The following is a 27821-nucleotide window of genomic DNA, read 5'->3' on the forward strand; positions in this document are numbered from 1 at the left end:
GAAAACATGATCTGAACTCGAGAATAAGGAACCTTGAAACCAAATATGGGTGATGGACTTTTGATGGTAAATCTTGAAGGAATTTCATCAACAAGGAAGGACACATGAATGCAGTGAGAGAATTGGGAGAATTAGTTTCTAGAATAGGCACGTTACTTTTGAACACTGAAGCCACAACACATGAGAAGATGTGAGTCCAGGAGTGAAATATATACATTTTGAGTAAGATGCCATTTTCTATTGTATTCCTCAAGATCTTATAAGTTATGTTAGTTTGTTGCTTTGCTAAACAGCTTTCATTAGGCATGTGTTGAATGCAGTTGTTTTTGTAATGTATGCCAAATTAAATATGCAGGAGGGTGAAGATAGTCTTTTAGAAAGGAAGCTCTTAAAAGTCTTGAGGGGGTTCTGCCTCTAAGAAGTCTGACCCCCTTTCTTTCGGGAGCCAGGAGTGAATCTGGAACATGTATCCCAGGGAAGAACAGCATAGATTTAGGCAACAGTTTGTAGGCTCCATTGCTCTTCCCCCACCGCAGCAGCAGTCTTCTTTTCCCAACGAGATTCCCCCCCCCTTCTTCACAGGAGCCTCCTCCCAGCACACCCTCCAAATCTGCCTTCCCATAGGCAGCCTTGGATTCAGCCCTTTGTTTCCAGCAGGGGCTGTGAAGTGCTGAAGGGACAGCAAGACCAGATTTTCTATGAGTTCTATGAGTTTTTCATGAGTTCCCATAGCCTGGATCTTGTCTCGGCCACTGGAGGTTGCAGGTGAGATGTATTTGGAGAGAACTGATAAGGAAGTGGGGCAGGATGGTGAAAAGGGACGGTTGTGAACATCCCCACCTCTGAGCGGCAGACAACTCTGGGGTTCCTGCGCTTAGCCTGGGTTCAGTTTCCTTGGAATGAAGACTGGGCTGTCTTTGGGATATTAGGCTTTGCTTGCCCATAGATGCTAGGATGGGTCCAGCTCAGAGCAAGACAATCTCCTGCCTCTCCAGATTCCAGCATCCTCCCATCTCACCAGACACATTCCCTGCCACCAGCCTCTATGTCTCCATCTTGGGGATGACAGGGCATCCCTCCAGGGAAATGTGTAGAGATTTCCCTTACGAGCTGACTTTTCACAAACCAAAAGACTCACTTCTCTTTTTAACAAAAATATTATTTATTCATTTTTTACAAAGTGAATATTTTACACATTTTAACATAAACCATAAGATCCATATTTATCATTTAAAAATATTTTTAATAAAAGAATTAGAATTACAAAGACATAAAGTGATACAAAGGGGGGAAGTGAGGAGGAAAAGGACAAAGATGCTTATAAAAAAGAAGGAACAAAAATAATATGCTCCCTATTTTGCCTATACTATTCTATACATCCATTCTAACCTATCTATCTTCCTAAAAAAAGTCCTGCTTGCCGTTTTAAGTCCTGAAAGAGTCAATAAAAAGTGTCCAGTCCACAAATTCACTTCCAGGTGGAGGGTCGATGTTGCTCATGTCGTCTTCAGGGCGGCTCCTTTCCCAGCTGATGACATTCTTGCGGGGGTCTTCTTTTCTCCGGACGTCTCCTCCCAGGCTCCAGCAGATAGACCGCCATTTCCCATCGTGGATTTGTTGCATGCAGGAAAAAGAGAAGAGAGATTCTGTTAGAAAGGGTACTAAATCTCATGAATATCAGACCCTCTTGTTGCTGCCCCCCCCAACAATAATGAATAAACAAAGAAATGGAAGTAAGTTGCTGCTGGGGGGTTGCCTGCCCCACCCCCCACTCGAGAGGACGAAAGAGTCCTGCAAGGAACTGGACCCTGGGCTTACAACAGCGACTGGGGGAGCTCCATAGAGCCTGCCTGTCCTGGGGGCGGGACCCCCAACAAAGGGCAAACAACAAAGGAAAAGTTGTCCCTTTGGGGGCAACACTTAGGGGGCGAGACCAGATTGTGGGCCAGCCCCCTTGTGATTACATTACTGTTTTAACAAGGATGGGGCTTTAAATTGGGTGGGTGCTGTTTGATTTGCAGGGTGGGGTTGTTTTAAATGGTTGTTAAATGTGATATGTTGATTTAGATTTTGGATTTGTGGGCTGGGGTGTTGTTTTGGGGCTTTTGTATTAGTCTTGTGGCTATTTTTATTATGTCTTTATTATTTAATTTATGTTATGTTCTGATATTTTTATTATGATTTTTGCACACTGATTATTCTTATTATGGATTTTGTGCTTTGTATGCTGGAACTTGGTGTTGTGAACCATACTGAGATTCAAAATCAATCAGTGAAATAAACCCTCAACAATCAAAAACGACATCAACAAGAAACACAACAACAACAAAAAGATTTCCTACCGCTATGTATGGGGGGGGTATCGTGAGGGCAGCACCACTCCTATTGGTCGATCCTGGTGGCGTTGATGTTCCTGGTGCTGGTCCAGACTGGATCCCATGGAGAGCAGAAGATGGTATCTCTGCAGCACAACTCTGATGTTCATGTTCCCTTGGCCTGGCGCGACTGCGGATGTTCTGTCAGGAGGAGAAAGGGCTCTTTTTTAAAAAGAAACATCACCTCCAAATAGCCCACCAGACATCCAAATAGCCCACCAGATGCCTCACTCACCTGGCATGCAGCTCAGGAAGTCCCGTGGGTAAGGTTCCCTGTGAACACAATGGAGCAGCCTCCTCACAAGGCGCTGGACCCTGCCTTTCTGCCGATGTTTACAGGCCCGCTGCATGATGTTCAGGCAGCTCCTCCCTGTCCGCCTGAGCCCTTCTTCCTCGTGCTGCTGCATCTCTTCCAGCCCTGAGTGGCAAGAGAGAAAGGTTGAGCAAGGATTCAGCTTTTCACAAGGCAAAAACTTCCAAAGCACCCCCACCAGAACCTGCCTTCACCTAAAGCCCTTTCTCAGCAGAAGCATCCCTCCCTGCTCTCTGTACGTCTCACTTACATGTGCCGTAGGATGCCATGTCTTGACTGTCTATGAAACTGGCATCCCGGAAAGCCAGATGACCTAGAGAGACAGGGCAAGAAAAGGGACGTCATCGGCAGCTCGGCAGGAGGACAGGTATGCTAGAGCCTCCACCCTTGCGGAGCACTCAGAGCAAGATCTGGGCGCAGATGGAGACCTACCTAGCAGGTGGCCTGGGGACATGCCCATCCTCAATGCCAGCATTAGCAAGACGTTTCTGTCCATCCCTACCAGGGAAGGACGTTGCTTGACTTACCCAGAAGCAGAGCTGCCACCCTGGAGACTGCTGGCATCCTGTTGGCAGACGGCTTCATACATGTCAAGGCAGCACTCCGAAGGATGTTCTTGCTGAAAGTCTTGCTCTGTCGGCAAAGACAAAGGCGAAGGGGCATCAGAGAGGCTTGAGAGCGCGGAAGAAGAATCCGTCACCCCCAAAGACATCCCTGGGCAAATCTGCCAATGAAGCAGAGTGACCTTACCAGATGCTTGGCAGCCTGGTGGAGAGCAAAGTGGAGGCTAAATTTGTTGGGATGTGCCCACCACTTCACTTGTGGAGCTAGATGGGAAAGAGCCCTCCTTGCGGCCTGCAACACAAGAAGAGAAGAGGCTTACAAATTGCAGTACATAGTCTTGGAAGCTCTTGAGAACAATACCTCCCTCCTACTGCATAAGTCCACCTCCTTGGCCCTCACCTTGGCCACCTCGTCCTCGTCTTCGAGGTGAAGGAGGACGACGACCAGTTCATTAATGGCTTCTTCTTCTGTTGTTGTTGTTGTGGGAAGCTTTTTGTCTCTCGCCCAGCCCCGAAGCAGGCCCAGATGTTGGATGGCTGATGCCCGGACGGAGGCTTCCTCCTGTAGGCAGAAAAGATCAGAGGTTGTGTTTCTTATCAGATTAGTTTCCTTTCTCCTGTCCACCAAGATGTTTTGAGGCTGCTTAGCCCCCTATCCTCCTCCGGGGGGAGACTGGGGGCAGGGGGGACTCTCCCCCTGTGTTTTCCAGGCAGGCTTCCAAGAGAAGGTGCTCCAAAGGAACACTTTCCTGAAGCCAGAACATCTCTGCTTCATGCCAGTCTAAACACCACCCTTCCTCTTCCAAAGCATTCCTCCTCCCCCCTGTGTGATGTCGTGTGTTTCCTAATACTCACATGGGCAGCCAGACCGCAGTAGGTTGCGGCCAGCATCTTCAGGTCTTCCTCTCCCAGCTCCTTGGAGAGGTAGGCTTGGTGTACCAGCTCTATCAACTCTGGGAAGACATCAGCTTCTGCATCAGGGAGGAAATCCAGCAGCGACAGCCGCAGAAGCGAAGGGTCCTACACAAAAGAGAGAATCTTTTCAAAGGTCTGAAAGGCCCCACGCTGTTTCTTTGAGAACAGGCCCTTCAGCATTCTGTCAGCAAAAGAGTGCTGGGCCATGATTAGAACCAAAATCTGTGCCCCCTCCCCCCTCCCTCTGACTATCACTTACCATGTCAGAGTCCAGAAGCAGGGATATCCCTCTGACGCTGAGCTTCCGGACTTGCAGGTGGTCATGTTTCAGCCAGGTGAGGAGCTGCTCCAGTGTATCCTCACAGGGATAGACCTGCAGACGGCAGCTGAGCAGCTAAAGAGGCCCAAAGAGAAAGAAACTCTTCAGTGATGAGAGGTTGAGGCCTTGACATAAGCCGCAGAATAGGGAAGGTAAATGCAGGTGCAATGTCCAGATTCTGATGGAGGCTGCTTGGGGAACCAAGGACATGCAAGGAGCCAAAGAACACAAAGCCCAACACTTGGCAGAAACCAAGCCAGGGCCTCCTTGCTGCTGCACCCATTTCCTCCCGCGTCAGTCCCCCTCACCTCGATGTAGATAGCTGCCGCTACTTGTGGCATTCCGGCAAACTCCTGGTCCTCGAGAGCAGCGGTGATGTTTTCTACCATGGGAGGGATCCACCAGTGTCGCTTTCCGACGGCTCTGAAATGAAGAACCAGATCTGGGTAAGGAAGGGAAAGACACCGAAGGAAGCAAACAGGGGCACAGTCCGATCCCGTGCCATGATCTCCGTTTACCAGACCATTGGGGAAGGTCACTGTGTTCTTCCTCTTACCTCACCATGGCAGCCAACCCCTGGCTGAAATTCTCCCGGCAGAAAAGTTGGTCAACAATGGCAGCCTCTACTTGTTCTCCAGTGGTGCCGAGAAGGAGGTGCAGAACTTCCTTAGCCCCTCTGTAACCAAAGCAAGGCCAGTTTTACCAGGAGGGTCATTGCCACCCACTCAAATTCCTTCCCCATCCTTGCTCCCTAGCAAGAGAGCCTCCCTTGAAAAACAAAGCTGGACTGGCAACCCCCCAAAGTTGAAGGAAAAAGGACTCCATTGGCCCCTTTGCAACACACTACTCACCCGAGGAATTCCTGGTCATAATGGAAGTTGACAACCATCCCCAGGAGAGCGATCAGCAGCTGCGGGAAGTTCCGGCGCACAGCTGCCTTGTATACCTCCATCCTGAGGATGGCGTGCAACAGGCTGGTGAGATGTTGCTGGAAGAGAGAGAGAGGTGCAAGTTACTTTCCCTGCTTTTCTGCAGAATACAGAAACCCCTTGATATTACCCTGGGAAGAAGGAAGCCAGAAAGCAGGTGGTTCGTCCTTACCACTTGGGTGGCAGATTCCGCCAAGGGGCTTTGGTAAAGCTGCTCGGCCATGAGATGGAGCAGTTGTTCTTGGTCGGCTGATGCCAAAACCTCCTTCCATACTCTCTCGCAGTCTCTGTGAATGCAAAAACAAGATCAATGGTCAGATTCAAGGAAATGGCAGCAAGGGCTTTCTGAGCAAGCCCTGCATCTTGCCAACCTTTCCCTTAGCCCAGTAGAACCTGGAGAGCTCCATACCTGAAGGGAAACTGGAGGAGGTATGCAACCACTTTCGCCAGGTGTTGGTGTGGCATGATGGACAGAGCAAAGGCGGCCATGTTTCTGCCCTGCACTGTAGGCCCCTGGGTGATCTTATAGAAGGCCTCCAGCAGCACCTCCACCTGTCAGAGAAAAGGAGAGGGTTGCTGGGAGAGTACAAGGAAGCGGGGCTGTCTGCAGGCGGATCCCTCCATCTCTCATAGAAAGAGGGGCCCTTGACCTGTGCTACCACAGCCATCTTCCTTCGAAGGTACCACTCAGGGTCCTTGGGAGTTTTGGACCCAGGCAGCTCCAGGGCACCAGTTGCCCTATCCATTCTTGGCCAAGAGAAGAAGCTTGCCAGTCTGCTCCCAGGATGAGGAGGAGGAGGATTCCCCATTGCTGGACCCATGTCTCTCAGGACCCTTGGCTGAGGTTCTTGTCCTGACATTGTCAGGCCTCTCTAAAGAAACATGTGTCCTGGCCACCCAATGGCATGAGGTTGCCTCCCCTACAGCAAAGTGGAGAATCTTCTTCTCTCCTACCTTTGCAGACACCTTACCTCCACTTTTGTGCCGCTAAACTGCTTGATGAACTCTTGCAGCAAGTGGGAGATGTCCAAGGGGTTGAAGCTGCTCTCGACAACCAGGTCACTGGCCAGGAAGCACATGGCCTCCAAGAGCTGCTCCGCAGGAAGATAGGCACCATAGACCTGAATGAAGCAAGAGAGGAAGGTCAGAGCTGCCCACAGGGCAGGGCTGGGGAGCAGAAAGCCCAGGTGCTGTCTCTGCGGAACCCAGAACATGTGGCTTGAGAGACCGCTCTGCCTTGTGTGACAGTGACTTACCCTGGCAAGAGAGTAACAATCATTCACGAACAATTCAGGAACCGGTCCTCCGGTGGATTGGAGGACCTTCTGAGCTCGGAGGATGAGGGTTTGGTTCCACGATGTTTGTGCCAGCGTCTCTGCAAAGGAAAGCCAAAGGGTTAGTTCGGGCCTTGCTCACCCCACCCCATGCTGGAATGCATTCCTTCCAGTCTTACCTTCTTTGCGCCGCAGGATGGGCAGAAGATGGCAGAGGGCCTCTGCTGCCTGCTGCCTGCACTCCGGGTCTGGATCCAAAGCACACAGGCAGGAAATAGCCACCAGTTGGCCAAGGGGGGATGCAGGAAGCGCTACCGATGGCTGAGAAGAGACCCAGAGAAGTGACTGATAAGAGAAGAGACCCATCACCATTTTCCCTATAACATTATTATTAAATCTTCAAAACATTCCAAAACATTTACAATCCTATATCAGGGAGGGGGGGGAATAGTTTCTTTTTTACTTCGCACCCCTCTTTTCCTGATGTTTGCTTTTTACTTTTTACTCACTGGGATTTGCTGTACTATGGCCCAGCTCTTTTCTCAAAATTGGTTATGTGCTGCGATGCCTGATTGTCCCTTGGGCCCCTTGCAGGGTGGGCCTGGAAGGGGCAGCCTGAAGGCCTTGTCAGCCCTGCATGGTTGCAATGCTTTCCTTCAGTAACTCACATATTCCTGGATCTTCTGCAGGAGGGCGGAAAGATCTTGGAGCGCCTTCCTTCGGATCTTTCCACTCTTCATCCTGGTGACGACATCCATAAGCCTGGCCTTCAGCTGGTCCTTTCTGAAGCCGTCGGGAGGAGGATCAGCCGCGCCCAAAGAACCTGTGGTTGAGATGCTGAGGGGAGAGAGGAGGAGCACTTTTGTAAAAAGGTTTTATTGCCTCCCATCCTTCAAAGACCCCAAGCACCACCACCTTAGAAATGGACCGGGGTGGTGGCTTTTCAAAGCAATTGATTTCTGGGGGGCTGGGGGGGGGGCGGTTCGCCTAGCATTACCTTGCATAAAGATCCTCCTCATCTTCCAGGCTGATTACTGATATCTGATCCTCATCAAAATCAATTCCCTGTCCATGAGAAAAGAGAAACAGGAACATCAGAATGTGAAGAATGGATCAGACCCATTCATGTTTTTGTGTTGATCAGGAAAGCGCAGAGGTAGGTTGGGAAACAAACTGAAAATCTCTGTTCTCCATTTCCTTAGAGACGTTATTAATCCATTCATTTAGAGCATTTGTACCACTCTCTTAGGGGCACAGGTGGCGCTGTGGTCAAAACCACAGAGTCTAGGGCTTGCCGATCAGAAAGTCGGCGGTTCGAATCCCCACGATGGGGTGAGCTCCCGTTGCTTGGTCCCTGCTCCTGCTAACCTAGCAGTTCGAAAGCACGTCAAAGTGCAAGCAGATAAACAGGTACCGCTCCGGTGGGAAGGTAAACAGTGTTTCCGTACACTGCTCTGGTTTGCCAGAAGCGGCTTAGTCATGCTGGCCACATGACCCAGAAGCTGTACGCTGGCTCCCTCGGCCAGTAAAGCGAGATGAGCGCCGCAACCCCAGAGTCAGGGGTACCTTTACCTTTACCTTGCCCCTCTCTTAAGGCAAAAAGGCTCCAAGGGAGCCCTCCATGAAATCAAATGCAAGAAACTCCCTAATGGTGACTTCTTTTGTAATAAACAAACTGACCAACTGAAATACAACACACAAGGAAAGGGGGCAAGGAGGGCAGAGGAAAAGACAACTCGCAAGCAGTCAGGCCTCGGTGTCTAGAATGTTGCCATCTCTCCCACTGAGGCAGCCTGATGAAATGGCTGCCGCCAGATGACAGTTGGGGGAGAGGAGGCCTGAGGGAGCTGGCCTGTCTCACCAGAGCCCATGGCGCTGTTTCTCATCCATCCTTCCTCCAGGAGCAGAGCTCCGCCAGGCTTCCTCTCTCTCCCTCGCCTGCACCTGGGAGCAGCCCTTTCCTGCGATGGACTCTGTGGACAGGTGGGTAGCAGGGCTCCCTGCCTCAGCTCTGCAGAAAAACCAGCTCCGTCCGGCACCTCCTTCCCCTCCACTTGGCCAGCCACTCACGCTTTCTTTTCTTCTTCTGTTTTTCTCTTTCCCTTCCAAATTATAGTATAACATAACATCCAGCATGTAGAAATATAAATGACGCCTCTCCCAGATTCACATGAACATAAACCAGAAGGAATCCTTTGTACAAAATAATATTCAATCGACTGCAATATAGGACACTGAATTTTCCGTTTCTGCAGTCCTTCTCCCCTTTCAAAAACTTGGGCAAAGCTCAACCTTTTCTTTGATTTTGGATAGCTCTTTGCCAAACTTGGTGATACTATTAATCTAGGTTCTAGAGTTAAGCCCACTGGCCATGGCAACCTCCACTTACCTCCAGGGGTCGTGGGGACGCCATCTTCTAATGTAGTGACTGAGCGAAGGTCACTACTGGCCACCTCTGCAAACCTCGAGATGCTGAAGATGCAGGACTGTTCAAACGGTCACAAGTTCCGTTGCTAGGCAGCGGCCCTTGAGAACATGGAATTCCCGGCCTCAGTGCCAATGTTCTAGGAGAGTCCATGTGGCCTAGTGGTTAGAGCAATGTGAATGGCATGCAACTCAAGGGTGATATATATATTCTTCGAACTGTACAGTTTAATACTTTTTATTATTATTTTAATCCTGCTTTGCAGACTCTTGTTGTCTTCTAAAGCAGCTGACATTGATTTAAAAGAAGGTGAGACAAGTCCTGTTCTCAGGTTTAGAAACTCCAAAGACACCCAATGGAAGGGATGTGGAGGAACAAGGCAGAGGAAGAGCCCCTTTCCCAAGGCCCAAGGAGAGGCCTGAGATGTCCCCAGGCAAGTCCTGTCCTGCTGGTGCCACGCTGACCTTCTCCACCCCCAGCTCTTCTTGGACAGAGACACAGCCACTGACCATGTAGGGCTTCATGCCCAACTTCAAGGGGGCTGTGGGGCTCAAGCCCCTCTCAGATTTCCCCAGGGGGCTTATCTGGGCCCCACAGGCAGTGACTGGCAAATGCGCAGGCTCACTTGAGGGGCTCAGTTGCAACTATGTTATCCTACAGGTTCCAGGATGGGGTGGGTGGGTGTTTATGGAGAATTGGTAGTCTGGCTCCAAGGGCCCATTGCCCTCACAAAGGGGCCTCCCCCTGAGCCCTGAGGAAAGAGAGGTGGGTTTCAGCAAGACCCAAGGCAGCCCTTCAGCCCCCAGGCTTCCTTGAGCAGACTTCCCGGAGCAGACTGGCGAAACAGGGCTTATATACACTTCCGCCCGCCCCCTGGCGACACCCACTTAGGGCAGGATTGGCTGCTTTGCACTAGGCAGCCAATCACAATGCAGGGTTCAGAAGCCTGTCCTGCCTTCTGATGCGGACTCAGCTGAGAGCAGGAGACACCAAGGAGCAGACAGAACCCCTGACACCCCCCTTTTCCTGGGAGCAACTGACTGCAAGGCCTCTGCATTGCCCCACAGAGAAGGGCCAAGGTTGGAAGAAGGCTGGACTGGCCCAGTCAAGGGCCTCCCTGATAGGAAATAGAAATACGGTCTCCAGCTTTCCTAGGAGTGACACACTGCAAGGCTTCCGCTGCGCCTACGATGGCCACCTTTGGCAGACCCTCCAAGTGTCCCTATTTTCCAGGGCCGTCTTTGATTTAGCAGAGCCAACCCAGTTTCTGATTTGATCCTGGAATGTTCCACTTTCCTTAGAATGTCCCTCGTTTGTTTGGGAAAATGGCCTGGAAGTTATGGAATTACAATGATACCTTAATTCTCAGACTCAATCCATTCCGGAAGTCCGTTCCAAAAGCAAAGCGTTTCCAAACCAAGCTGCGCTTTCCCATAGAAAGTAATGCAACATGGATTAATCCATTTTAGACTTTTAAAAACAACGCCTGAAACAGTTATTTAACATGAATAGACCATTGATCCATAAAATGAAAACAATAAACATTGTACTGCAGTCACACAGATTCCCCTGGGGGGCTTACATGGGCCCCACAGGCAGCAGACAGTCCCTGGCAAATGCTCCCCACCTGCTGAATTTCTGCCTGCCAGAATAGTAGTAAATGTAGAAATCAATCCAAAATAGAAGGAATAAAGAAAAGGGGGAAGAGATAACAAGAAATTCTGCTTCTCTTCCTCATGGAGCTTTGCCTCCAACACCCTAATGATGTTCACATAACCCCTCATCCCCCTGAGACTTCCAATATAGTAAGGTTATGGTGCTTTAATGGCCAGGGAACATACCTGCCAAGTCCCTGCCTGAGAAATAAGGGACTGGACCGGAAGTAGCAGACCGGAAGTAGCACTGCGGCCATTTTGGAACTGGGCGGAGCATGCTCAGAAGCGACTTTTGATGCTGCTCTGCCCTTTTCCAAAATGGCCGCCACGCCAGAAGTCGCGCTGCAGCCATTTTGGAACTGGGCAGAGCAGCAGCAAAAGTCGCTTCTGTGCATGCTCTGCCCAGTTCCAAAATGGCTGCCGCGTCAGAATAAACTGGGAAAAAACAAAAAAATCCGTTTTTTCGGCTGGGAACAGCTGGAAAAAGGGAATACAGGAGACTCGGCACAGCTATGCCAGGGAATGGCAAATGGAGGTTATTTATTAATTTTTTTGCCAACCTTCATGCAGGCCATTTCAGTGACAGAAACCTCAAGGTCAGAAGGCCTCCTTTGCAGCCTCCACGCCATCCATTCTAGAGGTGGAAAGGAGCCAAGACACCCCTTAGACCCCCACCAAGAGGCCGAGGGAAATGGAGCTTTGCAAGCAGAGGCTTCTGCTTCAGGAAAAGTCTGGCTGCTTCTCTGGGAGCCATTGGCAGCAGCTCTGCCCACTCCAGAAGAGCCTGCTGGCTGATGAGCTCTATTGGCTAGCCTGGAGCGTCAATCAGCCAGCTAGGGAGGGAGGGCTCAACTTGTGAGGTGCCTAGCCAGGTAGGCTGCACAAGACAAGCAGGTTAGGGTGAGGGAAAAACTTTTACATTTCATAGAATCATAGAATCATAGAGTTGGAAGAGACCACAAGGACCATCCAGTCCAACCCCCTGCCAAGCAGGAAACACCACCAATCATTCTTGACATATGTCTGTCAAGCCTCTCCTTAAAGACCTCCAAAGGAGGAGACTCCACCACACTCCTTGGTAGCAAATTCCACTGCCGAACAGCTCTTACTGTCAGGAAGTTCTTCCTAATGTTTAGGTGGAATCTTCTTTCTTGTAGTTTGAATCCATTGCTTTGTGTCTGCTTCTCTGGAGCAGCAGAAAACAACCTTTCTCCCTCCTCTATATGACATCATTTTATATATTTGAACATGGCTATCATATAACCCCTTAACCTTCTCTTCTCCAGGATAAACATACCCAGCTCCTTAAGCCGTTCCTCATACTTCAAGAACGTGGCCAAAGGCGTCCCAAAGGGAGCAGAGGACTCTGTGCGCCCGAAAGGCAACCAATCCGTCTTTGGAAGGCCAGGTAACCACCCCAGCTGGATGAGGCCCTTCTGACTCCCAGGACTGTCCTGATGGTCAGGAAGCCTCTCTCAGCTGGTTCTGCCAGCCAGGCCTTGGGCAGCCCCTGATTCCCAAGGAGGACCTCTGGGCTCCCTGGCCCTTCTGGTTCTCCATCCTCGGCCACCTGGGCCTTGGGACCTCAGCTGGAGACACCCAGGACTTGGCAGAGCCTCCCTCCGTCTCTGCACAGCTTCTTCCTGTGGCGCTGACTCTCCAAGTGTCCCTCTTTCCCAGGGACTGTCCAGGATTTACAAAAGCCGTCTCAGTTCCTGATTTGACTCCAGAATGTCCCACTATTCCTTAGGACTATTTTCATCAGAGAAATGTTGGAGGGTATGGAATTATGGGACCCCTGAGCCAAGGAGCGAAGTAACTATACAGCCTTTACAAGACGTGGGAAGGCAGCCCTGTATAGGGAAGTTGTTTAGTGTTTAATGTTTTATTATGTTTTTATATATGTTGAAAGCAGCCCAGAGTGGCCTGGGGCAACCCAGTCAGATGGGCGGAGTATAAATAGAATAATAATAATAATAATAATAATAATAATAATAATAATAATAGGACGTCCGTATTTCCAAAAGCAAAATGTTGGAGGGTATGCAATCAGCCGAGATGGAAACACACAAGGGAGAGTAGTGTTTGTGTGGGAGGAGGAAGAGGCATGAAGGCATATTTGGGCCCTTTCTTGGAGTACTGGCCCAACTTGTTGGTGTGCAAATGTGGAGCCCTATGTTATAGGAAAAACCTGCTCCTTTTCCCCTATGGAGCCCGTATAGTGGGTTCCCTATTGTTAGGAGAAAATAACTGAGGCAAACCAGAGTATATTGAGAAGCAAAGCAGCTAGTAAGCCTGATCTTTATTCAACTGTTGCAACAGGGTCCTCACTCCCCACATGCAGGGAGGAGGAACCCAGAACAATGGTGTGCAAGCCCTTCTAGAGACTTTTGAAATTGCCCACCTCCTAGCTCAGTAAGATCCCTTTTAAAAAGAATAGACACGAGAATCTGATTAAACTTAATGTAAAAATAGTTTATTCACAGATTCATTCAGGTTCACAGATAGATCCCTGAAGGCAGGCTTAGGTTACATAACTATATATATATATATATACAGTACATAGAATCATAGAGTTGGAAGAGACCACAAGGGCCACCCAGTCCAACCCCCTGCCAAGCAGGAAACACCACCAAACCATTCTTGACATATGCCTGTCAAGCCTCTGTTTAAAGACCTCCAAAGACGGAGACTTCACCACACTTCTTGGCAGCAAATTCCACTGTCGAACAGCTCTTACTGTCAGGAAGTTCTTCCTAATGTTTAGGTGGAATCTTCTTTCTTGTAGTTTGAACTGTCATGACATGACAGTTGACATGAACTGTCCCATAAGGGAATTAGTCCCAAGTGACTCCGACTGAGCAGTCACTTTTCCTAACACACAGGAACGCAAAATGGAGAAGAAGAAGAAACAGAACAACATGGAGGAACGCTTGTTCCTCTGCCCAGAATAGGCCACACCCACATCAAGTCGCCTGCAGTGGAAGTCTGTCCCAGCTCAGGAGGAAACAGGAGGTTTTCTCTTGAGTGGTACAAAACATCCCCTAACATGTCCACTGTAGGAATGTTGTACATGACTGCTATAAGTTTCACATCCCCCAAAGACCACCCCCAAAACATCATACATACTGTACCTCACAGAAGGAATCCAGTTTGCCAGGATATCTGTCACTGATTGCTTTACATGGGTAGTCTGAATATTCTTTTGTGATGGTAAATTCCTGAATTCCTGAATTCAGGTCACAGGCTCACCCTATTCATACACAAATACACCCTTAAGACAGGTAAGCAAAAGACAATGGAGAGGCTTTCCCATTTCCTTCCTCCTTGCAGAGAAATATTTGAGGTCAATTTGGGAGAGTCAAAATGGTTTGGGAGAGTCAAAATGTCTTCAGAATTGCTTCCCTGTACTTATATATATGTTGGCCATATATATGTATGAACGTTTATTTTATATTTGGGACCTTCGAATTCATATAACAGAACCTTCTGAACTCTTGATTAATAACATTTCCAGGACGGCTGATTCGGGGCAGTTTGGGGTTGGGGGCAGATGAACATAAACATGCCAAAAATATAATAGTAAATAATAATCAAAAATTATCACAACCTAACAAAAAATACAAAAAATAATAAATAATCTTTGCTTAATCAAAAAGCAATTTACATGATCTCATCAACCACCCCTTCCACCCACCCTATTGTGTTTTCCAGCCAGTCTTACATTGTGCCTTTTTACTCTTCCTTTACACCTTTACTCACTGTCCCTCTTAATATTCATTGGTTTGGGCCTTCATAGATCTGTTGAGAGATCGGCGTTCTCGACAAAGCTTGCTATGTAATCTTTGAATTTCCCCCCATCTTTATCTTTTTCTCATTTATTCCTTTAATCTCTGCTGTTTTTGTTGCCAAATTATAATCTGATATCATTTTTACTTGCCCATCCTCTTTGCTTGGTAGCAGCTTCTGTGAGTGATGTGAATGGCTGTTTCTCAGAAGAGGAAACCCTGGCAGAGACTAGGCTTCAAATACCTCCTTACTCAGCTATGGAGCCGACTGGGTGAGCTGGGACCAGGTTGTAGGGATTAAATGAGAAGGCGAGAACTATGTATGTCATCTTGAGCTTCTTGGAGAAAAAGATGGGATATGAATTCAGACGCCTTCAGAAGCTGGTGGACTCTCCTTCTTTGGAGGGCTTTTATACAAAGAGGTTGGGTGGCCTTTTGCAAGGGATTCTTTAATTGGATTCCTGTTTTGCAGGAAATTGTGCTAGATGCCCCTTTGGGTTCTTTCCAAATCTACAATTCTATGATTTAGCTAAAGGTTCATTTTATTGATTAGATTGGAAACCGCTTTGGGACTACTATGAGATGCCAAGTTGGATATAAACGCCGTAAGTAAGAAAAGAGCGAGACAGGGCGGCCTGTGAATGACCCCAGGCAGCTGGCAGAAGGCACACATCTCCAATGAACCAGATTGTCTTACGTGAGGATATCCACCCCAGCCTCCAGAATTGCGCCTATTACTATGTCTTATTTTCGGGGTATGGCTTATATTGCGCAAATGCTTAGAAATCCTGCTGCGGCTTATTTTATGGGTATGTCTTACTTTCAGGAAGCAGGGTAGGTACAGTGTCATGCAAAGTTGGTTCTTGTTGCTCCCTCCTGTATAATGTTATGAGTTTCCATCCATAGTTCTTCAGGCACTCTGTCCACCAAATTTAAATCCTGAAAACAGTTCCTCACATCCACGGTGTATTCATAAGGGATTTGGTTTAGATTGTATCTTACTGGCCCAGTGGTTTCCACTACTTTCTTCAGTTTAAGCTTGAATTTTGCTATAAGAAGGTGATGATCTGAGCCACAGTCAGCTCCAGGTCTTGTTTTTGCTGACTGTATAGAGCTTCTCCATCTTTGGCTGCAGAGAATATAATCAGTCTGATTTCGATGTTGCCCATCTGGTGATGTCCATGTGTAGAGTCGTTCTATCATTTTTGAGATTGCATCCCAGTACAGTTTTGCCTCTCTTTGGTTGACTATGAGAGGGCCACTCCATTTCTTCTATGGGAGTCTTGCCCACAGAATCAGGGGATGGCTTGAACTGTTACAGTCACCCCTATCAGAATTAACTTGGAATCTGGAGTGTTGGTAGACTGCAGGAGCCCTGCATTCTGAAGCTCGTAAGTTAAGAACAGAACCGGAACCTTTTAAATTGACAGTTATAGCCTGTTGATGGCTTAAAGAAGGATCCTCGTCCTTTAATTCTCCCAACTTAGAGGTGTTGAAACCAAGTAAAAAGAGAGAAGCTATAAAGTCTCGAGGGAGAAGGCTCCGGTTTACCAAAAGCAAGTGGCATTTTAGGGCATATTGTGCAGCAAGGAACTTGTTTGCCATCTTGACTGTGTATGAAACTGGCATCCCGGAAAGCCAGATGACCTAGAGAGACAGGGCAAGAAAGGGGACGTCATCTCGGTGCAAAGCAAGCGGAGATAGAGGCAGCTCGGCAGGAGGACAGGTATGCTAGAGCCTCCACCCTTGCGGAGCACTCAGAGCAAGATCTGGGCGCAGATGGAGCCCTACCTAGCAGGTGGCCTGGGGACATGCCCATCCTCACTGCCATCATTAGCAAGACGTTTCTGTCCATCCCTACCAGGGAAGGACGTTGCTTGACTTACCCAGAAGTAGAGCTGCCACCCTGGAGACTGCTGGCATCCTGTTGGCAGACGGTTTCGTACATGTCAAGGCAGCACTCTGAAGGATGTTCTTGCTGAAAGTCTTGCTCTGTCGGTAAAGACAAAGGTAAAGTGGCATTAGAGAGGCTTGAGAGCATGGCAGAAGAGCCTGTCACCCCCAAAGACATCCCTGGGCAAAGCTGCCAATGAAGCAGAGTGACCTTACCAGATGCTTGGCAGCCTGGTGGAGAGCAAAGTGGAGGCTAAATTTGTTGGGATGTGCCCACCACTTCACTTGTGGGGCTAGATGGGAAAGAGCCCTCCTTGCGGCCTGCAACACAAGAAGAGAAGAGGCTTACAAATTGCAGTACATAGTCTTGGAAGCTCCTGAGAACAATTCCTCCCTCCTACTGCATAAGTCCACCTCCTTGGCCCTCACCTTGGCCACCTCGTCCTCGTCTTCGAGGTGAATGCGGACGACGACCAGTTCATTAATGGCTTCTTCTTCTTCTTCTTCTGTTGTTGTTGTTGTTATGGGAAGCCTTTGGTCTCTCGCCCAGCCCCGAAGCAGCCCCAGATGTTGGATGGCTCCCTAATACTCACATGGGCAGCCAGACCACAGTAGGTTGCCGCCAGCATCTTCAGCATCTTCTGCATCTTCAGGTCTTCCTCTCCCACCTCCCAGTTCAAGTATGAGGTTTCCCTCCTGACTAACCCAAATCAGACTTTGAAAGTGTTAACTCCTTGAACCTAGCTACCTTTGTCAGTTCTTGTTTCGGATCCAGGAGAACCCCACGATCATCTCTTTGCTATGAATCAGAAAGTTATTATCAAGATGTTCAGATGCAAATGAGGACATGTTTGTAGATGAACCCGGCTTCATGGCCCAAGGAAGGAGATATTCAAGATATGCTGTGGTTACAGCAAAGGTAATCCTTACCCAAGAAGCCCACGGCCTTTTGTGAAGGGAGAGAAGATTCATTACTGCAGATGGACAGCAAGTATCCAACAGATCTCACCTACGTGCTCTTCTAGATGCCCTCTTGTTCCCTGTGATGCGTGTCGGATCCATGGAAGAGCAACAGACCCAAGCTAGGAGAAGAAATACGATGGATGAGAAATCTCTAAGGAAGTGGCAAGAATGCTATCTTATGGGCAACGTGCAACATTTTCACCAAGGACTGACCCCAACCACAGCATACTGAAGAAAACATTATTTGAATTCAAGAATAAGGAACCTTGAAGCCAAATCTGGGTGATGGACCTTTGGTGGTAAATCTTGAAGGAATTTCATCAACAAGGAAGGACACATGAATGCAGTGAGAGAATTGGGAGAATTAGTTTCTAGAATAGGCACGTTACTTTTGAACACTGAAGCCACAACACATGAGAAGATGTGAGTCCAGGAGTGAAATATATATATTTTGAGTAAGATGCCATTTTCTATTGTATTCCTCAAGATCTTATAAGTTATGTTAGTTTGTTGCTTTGCTAAACAGCTTTCATTAGGTATGTGTTGAATGCAGTTGTTTTTGTAATGTATGCCAAATTAAATATGCAGGAGGGTGAAGATAGTCTTTTAGAAAGGAAGCTCTTAAAAGTCTTGAGGGGGTTCTGCCTGCAGGAAGTTTGACCCCCTTTCCTTCGGGGGCCAGGAGTGAATCTGGAACATGTATCCCAGGGAGGAATAGCATAGATTTAGGCAACAGTTTTTAGACTCCATTGCTCTTCCCCCACCGCAGCAGCAGTCTTCTTTTCCCAACGGGATTTCCCCCCCCCTCTTCACAGGAGCCTCCTCCCAGCACACCCTCCAAATCTGCCTTCCCATAGGCAGCCTTGGATTCAGCCCTTTGTTTCCAGCAGGGGCTGTGAAGTGCTGAAGGGACAGCAAGACCAGATTTTCTATGAGTTTTTCATGAGTTCCCATAGCCTGGATCTTGTCTCGGCCACTGGAGGTTGCAGGTGAGATGTATTTGGAGAGAACTGATAAGGAAGTGGGGCAGGATGGTGAAAAGGGACGGTTGTGAACATCCCCACCTCTGAGCGGCAGACAACTCCAGGGGTTCCTGCGCTTAGCCTGGGTTCAGTTTCCTTGGAATGAAGACTGGGCTGTCTTTGGGATATTAGGCTTTGCTTGCCCATAGATGCTAGGATGGGTCCAGCTCAGAGCAAGACAATCTCCTGCCTCTCCAGATTCCAGCATCCTCCCATCTCACCAGATACAATCCCTGCCAGCAGCCTCTATGTCTCCATCTTGGGGATGACAGGGCATCCCTCCAGGGAAATGTGTAGAGATTTCCCTTACGAGCTGACTTTTCACAAACCAAAAGACTCACTTCTCTTTTTAACAAAAATATTATTTATTCTTTTTTTACAAAGTGAATATTTTACACATTTTAACATAAACCATAAGATCCATATTTATCATTTAAAAATATTTTTAATAAAAGAAGTAGAATTACAAAGACATAAAGTGATACAAAGGGGGGAAGTGAGGAGGAAAAGAACAAAGATGCTTATAAAAAAGAAGGAACAAAAATAATATGCTCCCTATTTTGCCTATACTATTCTATACATCCATTCTAACCTATCTATCTTCCTAAAAAAAGTCCTGCTTGCTGTTTTACGTCCTGAAAGAGTCAATAAAAAGTGTCCAATCCACAAATTCACTTCCAGGTGGAGGGTCGATGTTGCTCATGTCGTCTTCAGGGCGGCTCCTTTCCCAGCTGATGACATTCTTGCGGGGGTCTTCTTTTCTCCGGACGTCTCCTCCCAGGCTCCAGCAGATAGACCGCCATTTCCCATCGTGGATTTGTTGCATGCAGGAAAAAGAGAAGAGAGATTCTGTTAGAAAGGGTACTAAATCTCATGAATATCAGACCCTCTTGTTGCTGCCCCCCCCCCAACAATAATGAATAAACAAAGAATTGGAAGTAAGTTGCTGCTGGGGGGTTGCCTGCCCCGCCCCCCACTCGAGAGGATGAAAGAGTCCTGCAAGGAACCGGACCCTGGGCTTACAACAGCGACTGGGGGAGCTCCATAGAGCCTGCCTGTCCTGGGGGCGGGACCCCCAACAAAGGGCAAACAATAAAGGAAAAGTTGTCCCTTTGGGGGCAACACTTAGGGGGCGAGACCAGATTGTGGGCCAGCCCCCTTGTGATTACATTACTGTTTTAACAAGGATGGGGCTTTAAATTGGGTGGGTGCTGTTTGATTTGCAGGGTGGGGTTGTTTTAAATGGTTGTTAAATGTGATATGTTGATTTAGATTTTGGATTTGTGGGCTGGGGTGTTGTTTTGGGGCTTTTGTATTAGTCTTGTGGCTATTTTTATTACGTCTTTATTATTTTAATTTATGTTATGTTCTGATATTTTTATTATGATTTTTGCACACCTATTATTCTTATTATGGATTTTGTGCTTTGTATGCTGGAACTTGGTGTTGTGAACCATACTGAGATTCAAAATCAATCAGTGAAATAAACCCTCAACAATCAAAAACGACATCAACAAGAAACACAACAACAACAAAAAGATTTCCTACCGCTATGTATTGGGGGGGGGGGTCGTGAGGGCAGCACCACTCCTCTTGGTCAATCCTGGTGGCGTTGATGTTCCTGGCGCTGGTCCAGACTGGATACCGTGGAGAGCAGAAGATGGTATCTCTGCAGCACAACTCTGATGTTCATGTTCCCTTGGCCTGGCGCGACTGCGGATGTTCTGTCAGGAGGAGAAAGGGGTCTTTTTTTTTAGAAACATCACCTCCAAATAGCCCACCAGACATCCAAATAGACCACCAGATGCCTCACTCACCTGGCATGCAGCTCAGGAAGTCCCGTGGGTAAGGTTCCCTGTGAACACAATGGAGCAGCCTCCTCACAAGGCGCTGGACCCTGCCTTTCTGCCGATGTTTACAGGCCCGCTGCATGATGTTCAGGCAGCTCCTCCCTGTCCGCCTGAGCCCTTCTTCCTCGTGCTGCTGCATCTCTTCCAGCCCTGAGTGGCAAGAGAGAAAGGTTGAGCAAGGAATCAGCTTTTCACAAGGCAAAAACTTCCAAAGCACCCCCACCAGAACCTGCCTTCACCTAAAGCCCTTTCTCAGCAGAAGCATCCCTCCCTGCTCTCTGTACGTCTCACTTACATGTGCCGTAGGATGCCATGTCTTGACTGTGTATGAAACTGGCATCCCGGAAAGCCAGATGACCTAGCGAGACAGGGCAAGAAAAGGGACGTCATCGGCAGCTCGGCAGGAGGACAGGTATGCTAGAGCCTCCACCCTTGCGGAGCACTCAGAGCAAGATCTGGGCGCAGATGGAGCCCTACCTAGCAGGTGGCCTGGGGACATGCCCATCCTCACTGGCATCATTAGCAAGACGTTTCTGTCCATCCCTACCAGGGAAGGACGTTGTTTGACTTACCCAGAAGCAGAGCTGCCACCCTGGAGACTGCTGGCAGCCTGTTGGCAGACGGCTTCATACATGTCAAGGCAGCACTCCGAAGGATGTTCTTGCTGAAAGTCTTGCTCTGTCGGCAAAGACAAAGGCGAAGGGGCATCAGAGAGGCTTGAGAGCGCGGCAGAAGAATCCGTAACCCCCAAAGACATCCCTGGGCAAATCTGCCAATGAAGCAGAGTGACCTTACCAGATGCTTGGCAGCCTGGTGGAGAGCAAAGTGGAGGCTAAATTTGTTGGGATGTGCCCACCACTTCACTTGTGGGGCTAGATGGGAAAGAGCCCTCCTTGCGGCCTGCAATACAAGAAGAGAAGATCCTTACAAATTGCAGTACATAGTCTTGGAAGCTCTTGAGAACAATCCCTCCCTCCTACTGCATAAGTCCACCTGCTTGGCCCTCACCTTGGCCACCTCGTCCTCGTCTTCGAGGTGAAGGAGGACGACGACCAGTTCATTAATGGCTTCTTCTTCTTCTGTTGTTGTTGTTATGGGAAGCCTTTGGTCTCTCGCCCAGCCCCGAAGCAGCCCCAGATGTTGGATGGCTGATGCCCGGACGGAGGCTTCCTCCTGTAGGCAGAAAAGATCAGAGGTTGTGTTTCTCATCAGATCACTTTCCTTTCTCCTGTCCACCAAGGTGTTTTGAGGCTGCTCAGCCCCCTATCCTCCTCCGGGGGCAGACTGGGGGCAGGGGGGACTCTCCCCCTGTGTTTTCCAGGCAGGCTTCCAAGAGAAGGTGCTCCAGTGGAACACCTTCCTGAAGCCAGAACATCTCTGCTGCATGCCAGTCTAAACACCACCCTTCCTCTTCCAAAGCATTCCTCCTCCACCCTGTGTGATGTCATGTGTTCCCTAATACTCACATGGGCAGCCAGACCGCAGTAGGTTGCCGCCAGCATCTTCAGCTCTTCCTCTCCCAGCTCCCTGGAGAGGTAAGCTTGGTGTACCAGCTCTATCAACTCGGGGAAGACATCAGCTTCTGCATCAGGGAGGAAATCCAGCAGCGACAGCCGCAGAAGCGAAGGGTCCTACACAAAAGAGAGAATCTTTTCAAAGGTCTGAAAGGCCCCACGCTGTTTCTTTGAGAACAGGCCCTTCAGCATTCTGTCAGCAAAAGAGTGCTGGACCATGATTCGAATCGAAATCTGTGCCCCTCCCCCCTCCCTCTGACCATCACTTGCCATGTCAGAGTCCAGAAGCAGGGATATCCCTCTGACACTGAGCTTCCGGACTTGCAGGTGGTCATGTTTCAGCCAGGTGAGGAGCTGCTCCAGTGTATCCTCACAGGGATAGACCTGCAGACGGCAGCTGAGCAGCTAAAGAGGCCCAAAGAGAAATAAACTCTTCAGTGATGAGAGGTTGAGGCAGGTTCTCCTTTTATCCACCACCTGGAGTTCTGCACAGAGCAAAGCCACTGAAGTGAATGGACCAAAGTTTGTCATGTACATCAAATCCAATGGGTCTACTCAGAGGAGCACTAAAACAGGCAACAGTCCTTAGGCTCAAAGTAGCCTTGACATAAGCCACAGAATATGGAAGGTAAACGCAGCTGCAATGTCCAAATTCTGATGGAGGCTGCTTGGGGAACCAAGGACATGCAAGGAGCCAAAGAACACAAAGCCCAACACTCGGCAGAAACCAACCCAGGGCCTCTGTTATGTACTGAGCTGAATCCTAGAACAATAGGATTCAGAATCAGCGGGAGCTACCCAATCCAACTCCAGGTGGAAGTGAATCTGCAACCTGATTGGCCTGCTGGAGCAGCCAATCAGGCGGCTGGCAGAAGTGAATCTGCTACCTGATTGGCCTGTAGGAGCAGCCAATCAGGCTGCAGGCAGAAGTCAATCCACAATATAATTGGCCCACAGGTGTAGCCCTGAAGTAGCCAATCACGCAAGGCCCATTGTGTAAATAATGTATATAAGCAGATGGTTTTGGGAAAAGAGCCACTCGTCTTCTCTTCTCCTCCTTGATGACTATGAGCTGAATAAAGAGCATGAAATTCACTCTCGACTCCGAGTATATTTCACTGGCGACGAGGATGGGATCCTGCTGAGCTGACCGCCACCACGCACTGCACCGCAGCACCGCCACCTGCTGCACCGCTGCATCGCACCGTGCATCCAGGCTTCAGCTCCAGGACCCAAGGAACCCAGAATGGCAACCGACAGCAGCTTCTCGCCATTCAAACCAGCATCAGGAGACTGGGAAGGGTACGCCGCCCATTTCAACTTCCTCCTGCAAGCGAAAGAAGTCACCAACGATGCCATGAAGAGGGCGACATTCTTCAGCGTCTGTGGAGAGGAGACGTTTGAAATCGCCCGGGCTCTCCTTGCACCTAGAGATGTCGCTACCGTCTCTTACAAAACAATAATGGAACGGCTGAAGGAGCACTTCTCACCACAGCCCTCGGTGGTAGCTTGCCGAAATGCCTTCTACGCAAAGCGGCAAGCCCCGGGGGAAACCATAACTGGGTTTGTGACCTCCCTCCGCCAAGCCGCCCGGTTATGCAACTTCTCAGAATTGGAGAACATGCTTCGTGACCGCCTCGTCGGTGGCCTGAGGGACGAGATGTTGCAACGACGCCTCTACGCCAAAAAAGACCTCACGTTCCAGATTGCCCTGGAGGAAGCCCTGGCAACCGAAGCCGCCGAGAGGTCAACGCAAGAGGCACGACCGGCCCCGCCATCCCAACCGAGGGTCTACCACGAAGACCTCACCGACGAATCCGAATCTGACAGGGAGGAAGTACACAGAGTACAGCGGCGCACTCAAGCAGCACACACACCACAGCAGCCTCGACGAGAAGGAGGGAACTGTGCAAGCTGCGGGGAGAACCACGAGAGGAGGACCTGTCGTTTCCGCAACGCAGAGTGCAGGCAGTGCAGAAAATTAGGACACATCGCCCGGGTGTGTCGGGCTCGACTCACACGTCGACAAGCATCAGATGACCGACCCAGGAGCCCCAGGTCACACGGCACCATGCACCAAGGCAACTCGACGGAGATCACGGACTATCAGGTATTCCAGTTGCCCCATCCCAGCACAGAGAAAATTTATATAGAGGTACAGATAGAGGGAGCCCCATGCCGCATGGAGCTGGACACGGGTTCAACTCTATCCATAATCTCGGCCCGAACATTAAGGGAACTGTGCCCTAATGGGGGTCCCAAACTAAGGCCGGCCCCATTCACCCTCCGGGACTTCCAGAAACGTAAGGTCCCTACTATGGGGGTGGGAACCTTCAGGGTGCAATATCGAGGGCGAAAGCAACAATTGGACTTGCTGGTAGTTAAGGGCCCCTACGTTAGCTTACTGGGACTGGCATGGTTTGCACCTCTGGGGCTAGCCGTTACCGGGGTGAACCGCACTAGCTTACAAGTGGACGTGGACGCCATATGCAAAGAGTTTCCAGGGGTTTTCGATGGGGCATTGGGACGATATACAGGACCCCCCATTGCCCTACAGCTAGACCCCGCTGTACGACCCATCAGGCACAAGGCCCGCCGGGTCCCGTTCGCCCTGAAACCCCGCATAGACGAGGAATTGGACCGGCTCGTGGAGCAAGGAGTGCTGGAGCCGGTGCCCAACGCCCCCTGGGAAACTCCAATTGTCACACCCGTCAAGCCTAACGGTTCGGTCCGCATCTGTGCAGACTACAAATGCACCATAAACAAGGCTCTCACGGCCCATGCATACCCAGTGCCAGTGGTCAGCCATGTCCTCGCCACCCTGGCTGGGTCAAAAATCTTTGGCAAACTGGACTTGGCCCAAGCGTATCAACAGTTGCCTGTGGACGAAGCCACAGCAGAGGCCCAGACGATTGTGACGCACAGAGGGGCATTCAGAGTAAAGCGGCTGCAATTTGGCGTTAGCGTGGCACCAGGCATATTCCAGAATCTAATGGACTCTCTCCTTAAAGGGATTCCTGACGTCACCCCCTTCTTCGATGATGTACTGATCGCCGGGCCCACACCAGAGGAATTTGAGGACCGCCTCCGCTCCGTCCTGCACCGTTTCCAGACGGCGGGCCTCAAGGTGAAGCGGGAAAAGTGTTTACTGGGAGTGCCGCAGGTGGACTTTCTGGGATTTAAGGTGGACGCAGAAGGGGTCCATCCAACCGGTGACAAGGTACGGGCCATTTGTGAGGCCCCAGCGCCCAAGAGCAAGCCCGAACTTCAGTCATTCTTGGGACTATTGAACTTTTACCATGCCTTCCTTCCCCATAAGGCAGCGGTAGCGGAGCCCCTACACAGACTCCTAGATAAAAGGGCCCCTTGGGTGTGGGGCCAGCGACAAAGGGCCGCATTCCAGGCAGTCAAGGACTTGCTCGTCTCGAACTCGGTCTTAGCACACTTCGACGAGAGGCTGCCAGTGGTGCTGGCATGCGACGCCTCTCCCTATGGCATCGGCGCTGTCCTGGGACACCAACTCCCGGATGGAAGAGAGGTGCCGGTGGCATACTTCTCCCAGACGCTTGCTGCAGCCGAACGAAACTACTCACAGATTGACAAGGAGGGTCTGGCAATCGTGAAGGGCGTAAAAAAATTCCATGATTTCTTGTACGGGCGGCCCTTTACCATAGTGACTGACCACAAGCCGTTGCTTGGCCTGTTTGCCCCTGAGAAGCAGACCCCCCAAGTGTTGTCTCCACGTGTCCTCAGGTGGTCAATTTTCCTTGCCGGCTACCAGTATGCACTAATCCACCGCCCTGGGAAGGCGATGGGCCACGCAGACGCCCTCAGCAGGCTACCACTACCAGAAACAGGCCCCGACCCAGCGCCTGCGCAAGAGGTTATGACCCTGGAGCTGCTTCCCGACCGACCCATTCAGGCACAAGAAGTTGCGCACCATTCCACAAAAGATAGGGTCATCTCCCGGGTCCTGGACTGGGTGTGGCGAGGATGGCCCAGCAGCAGCCCCGGGCCAGAATTCGCTGGCTACACAAACCGCAAACATGAACTGTCGGCCCACAAGGGGTGCCTGTTATGGGGAAGCAGGGTTGTTGTTCCCCAGCCCCTCCGCAAAAGGGTCCTCACAGCCCTACACGAGACACACCCAGGGGTAGTGAGGATGAAGGCCCTTGCCAAGAGTTATGTGTGGTGGCCGGGGATTGACAGAGAGATAGAGGCCTGGGTCCAACACTGCCAGACCTGCCAAGAATCCCGCCCGGATCCCCCTAGGGCCCCAGTCCAGCCCTGGGAGTCCGCCCGACATCCATGGTCACGCTTGCACGTGGACTTCGCTGGCCCCTTCCAGGGAAAAACATTCTTCATAGTGGTGGATTCCTACACCAAATGGCTGGAGGTCGCACTGGTACCATCCACTTCTACGGCGGCAGCCATCCGGGTACTACGTAAGCTGTTTGCGACCCACGGGCTCCCTGACACCCTCGTCTCGGACAATGGAACCGCATTCACGTCAGAGGAGTTCCAGACCTTCACAGCGCAGAACGCCATCCGCCACATCCGCTCAGCACCATTCCACCCTGCCACCAATGGCCAAGCGGAGCGCATGGTGCGGACCACCAAGGACAGCCTCCGCCGCATGACACAAGGGGACTGGGAATACCGCCTTGCCGCATTTCTTCTAGCACAGCACAGCACCCCAAGCACAACGACGGGCCGGAGCCCAGCTGAATTACTAATGGGCCGGCGCCTTGCAACTAGACTGGACCGACTTCACCCCGACAGAGCTCAGGATGAGGTAGTGGTGGGGAAAGGCAGGAACCCCCGGACATTTGTGGCCCAGGACCCAGTGTATGCAAAGAATTTTGGGGCAGGCCCAGCATGGGTACCCGCCACAGTCACCAAGGTGACCGGTCCCGTGTCGTACGAGGTACTAACGGAAGGGGGGCAATGTTGGCGCCGCCACTGCGACCAGCTACGGCGACGATTCCCAGGAGGAACCCGGGAGGAGAGCGGGACAGAGGGGTCCCAAGGGGACAGCAGGGCAGTGAGGCCTGTAGAGCGAGAGGGGTGGGCAGGGGAAGCAGAAGCAGTAGGCACAGAGGGGCGCCCCGAGGCTGGAAGGACACCGGAACCAGAGCTACAACCTAGTGGTTCAGTGGCGCCAGACCAGACAGCCCCGGCACAGCCAGCAGCCTCGGAACACGAGCCAGAACCAGAACCCCTGACCAAGGAACACCCCAGGCCACAACGCACACGGAGGCGGCCAGCAGACCTTGGGGACTACGAATGCAACTTCCCGGGCAGGACTGGAACTTAGAGGGGAGGGGTGTTATGTACTGAGCTGAATCCTAGAACAATAGGATTCAGAATCAGCGGGAGCTACCCAATCCAACTCCAGGTGGAAGTGAATCTGCAACCTGATTGGCCTGCTGGAGCAGCCAATCAGGCGGCTGGCAGAAGTGAATCTGCTACCTGATTGGCCTGTAGGAGCAGCCAATCAGGCTGCAGGCAGAAGTCAATCCACAATATAATTGGCCCACAGGTGTAGCCCTGAAGTAGCCAATCACGCAAGGCCCATTGTGTAAATAATGTATATAAGCAGATGGTTTTGGGAAAAGAGCCACTCGTCTTCTCTTCTCCTCCTTGATGACTATGAGCTGAATAAAGAGCATGAAATTCACTCTCGACTCCGAGTATATTTCAGCCTCCTTGCTGCACCCATTTCCTCCCGCGTCAGTCCCCCTCACCTCGATGTAGATAGCTGCCGCTACTTGTGGCATTCCGGCAAACTCCTGGTCCTCGAGAGCAGCGGTGATGTTTTCTACCATGGGAGGGATCCACCAGTGTCGCTTTCCGACAGCTCTGAAATGAAGAACCAGATCTGGGTAAGGAAGGGAAATACACTGCAGGAAGCAAACAGGGGCACAGTCCGATCCCGTGCCATAAACTCCGTTTGCCAGACCATTGGGGAAGGTCACTGTGTTCTTCCTCTTACCTCACCATGGCAGCCAACCCCTGGCTGA

The 27821-nt window shown here is 50.3% G+C and overlaps 3 protein-coding genes and 1 long non-coding RNA gene across 4 annotated transcripts; 1 reads left to right on the top strand and 3 right to left on the bottom strand.

Moving 5' to 3' along the window:
• Positions 1-1812: 1812 nt before the first annotated feature.
• On the bottom strand, positions 1813-9101 carry LOC118097306 (maestro heat-like repeat-containing protein family member 7). Its single transcript, XM_060268597.1, has 19 exons — positions 9078-9101; positions 7686-7753; positions 7357-7525; positions 6868-7009; positions 6671-6789; positions 6386-6535; positions 5824-5966; positions 5587-5701; positions 5337-5473; positions 5042-5161; positions 4794-4908; positions 4426-4560; positions 4107-4271; positions 3652-3813; positions 3439-3543; positions 3216-3321; positions 2939-3001; positions 2611-2793; positions 1813-2516 (listed from the first exon to the last, which is right to left on the bottom strand). Exons 1-19 carry the CDS (start codon positions 9099-9101, stop codon positions 2482-2484), a joined length of 2256 nt encoding a protein of 751 aa, XP_060124580.1. The 3' UTR covers positions 1813-2481.
• Positions 9102-16510: 7409 nt separating this feature from the next.
• On the bottom strand, positions 16511-16904 carry LOC132593244 (uncharacterized). The gene is made up of 3 exons (XR_009558605.1): positions 16879-16904; positions 16666-16770; positions 16511-16548 (listed from the first exon to the last, which is right to left on the bottom strand). It is a non-coding gene; the product is annotated as an uncharacterized LOC132593244 (long non-coding RNA).
• A 2653-nt stretch (positions 16905-19557) lies between these two features.
• On the bottom strand, positions 19558-21944 carry LOC132591192 (uncharacterized). The gene is made up of 6 exons (XM_060268407.1): positions 21293-21944; positions 21080-21184; positions 20857-20962; positions 20580-20642; positions 20252-20434; positions 19558-20158 (listed from the first exon to the last, which is right to left on the bottom strand). The coding sequence occupies exons 1-6, from the start codon at positions 21491-21493 to the stop codon at positions 20124-20126; spliced, it is 693 nt and encodes a 230-aa protein (XP_060124390.1). The 5' UTR covers positions 21494-21944; the 3' UTR covers positions 19558-20123.
• Positions 21945-22555: 611 nt separating this feature from the next.
• Positions 22556-27821, top strand: LOC132591211 (uncharacterized protein K02A2.6-like). The gene is made up of 3 exons (XM_060268598.1): positions 22556-26928; positions 27536-27683; positions 27807-27821. Exons 1-3 carry the CDS (start codon positions 23045-23047, stop codon positions 27819-27821), a joined length of 4047 nt encoding a protein of 1348 aa, XP_060124581.1. The 5' UTR covers positions 22556-23044.

The sequence above is a fragment of the Zootoca vivipara genome, chromosome 15, assembly GCF_963506605.1.
Source record: "Zootoca vivipara chromosome 15, rZooViv1.1, whole genome shotgun sequence".
In the NCBI taxonomy this organism is placed as follows: domain Eukaryota; kingdom Metazoa; phylum Chordata; class Lepidosauria; order Squamata; family Lacertidae; genus Zootoca; species Zootoca vivipara.

What these genes read in the sequence shown, in the direction of transcription:
- LOC118097306 (XM_060268597.1), bottom strand. Translation starts at nt 9,101, where the DNA reads ATGGCGTCCCCACGACCCCTGGAG. An exon ending in TGCAGAAGATCCAGGAATAT is followed by an intron (nt 7,010 to 7,356) that starts GTGAGTTACTGA and finishes GTCTCTTCTCAG; the next exon opens with CCATCGGTAGCGCTTCCTGC. An exon ending in GGTGGCAGCTCTGCTTCTGG is followed by an intron (nt 3,002 to 3,215) that starts GTAAGTCAAGCA and finishes CTGTCTCTCTAG; the next exon opens with GTCATCTGGCTTTCCGGGAT.
- LOC132591192 (XM_060268407.1), bottom strand. Translation starts at nt 21,493, where the DNA reads ATGAGAAACACAACCTCTGATCTTTTCTGCCTACAGGAGGAAGCCTCC. An exon ending in ACGAGGACGAGGTGGCCAAG is followed by an intron (nt 21,185 to 21,292) that starts GTGAGGGCCAAG and finishes CTTGTATTGCAG; the next exon opens with GCCGCAAGGAGGGCTCTTTC. An exon ending in CATGGCATCCTACGGCACAT is followed by an intron (nt 20,435 to 20,579) that starts GTAAGTGAGACG and finishes CTTGCCACTCAG; the next exon opens with GGCTGGAAGAGATGCAGCAG.
- LOC132591211 (XM_060268598.1), top strand. Translation starts at nt 23,045, where the DNA reads ATGGCAACCGACAGCAGCTTCTCGCCATTCAAACCAGCATCAGGAGAC. An exon ending in GAGGCTGGAAGGACACCGGA is followed by an intron (nt 26,929 to 27,535) that starts ACCAGAGCTACA and finishes CTCCCGCGTCAG; the next exon opens with TCCCCCTCACCTCGATGTAG.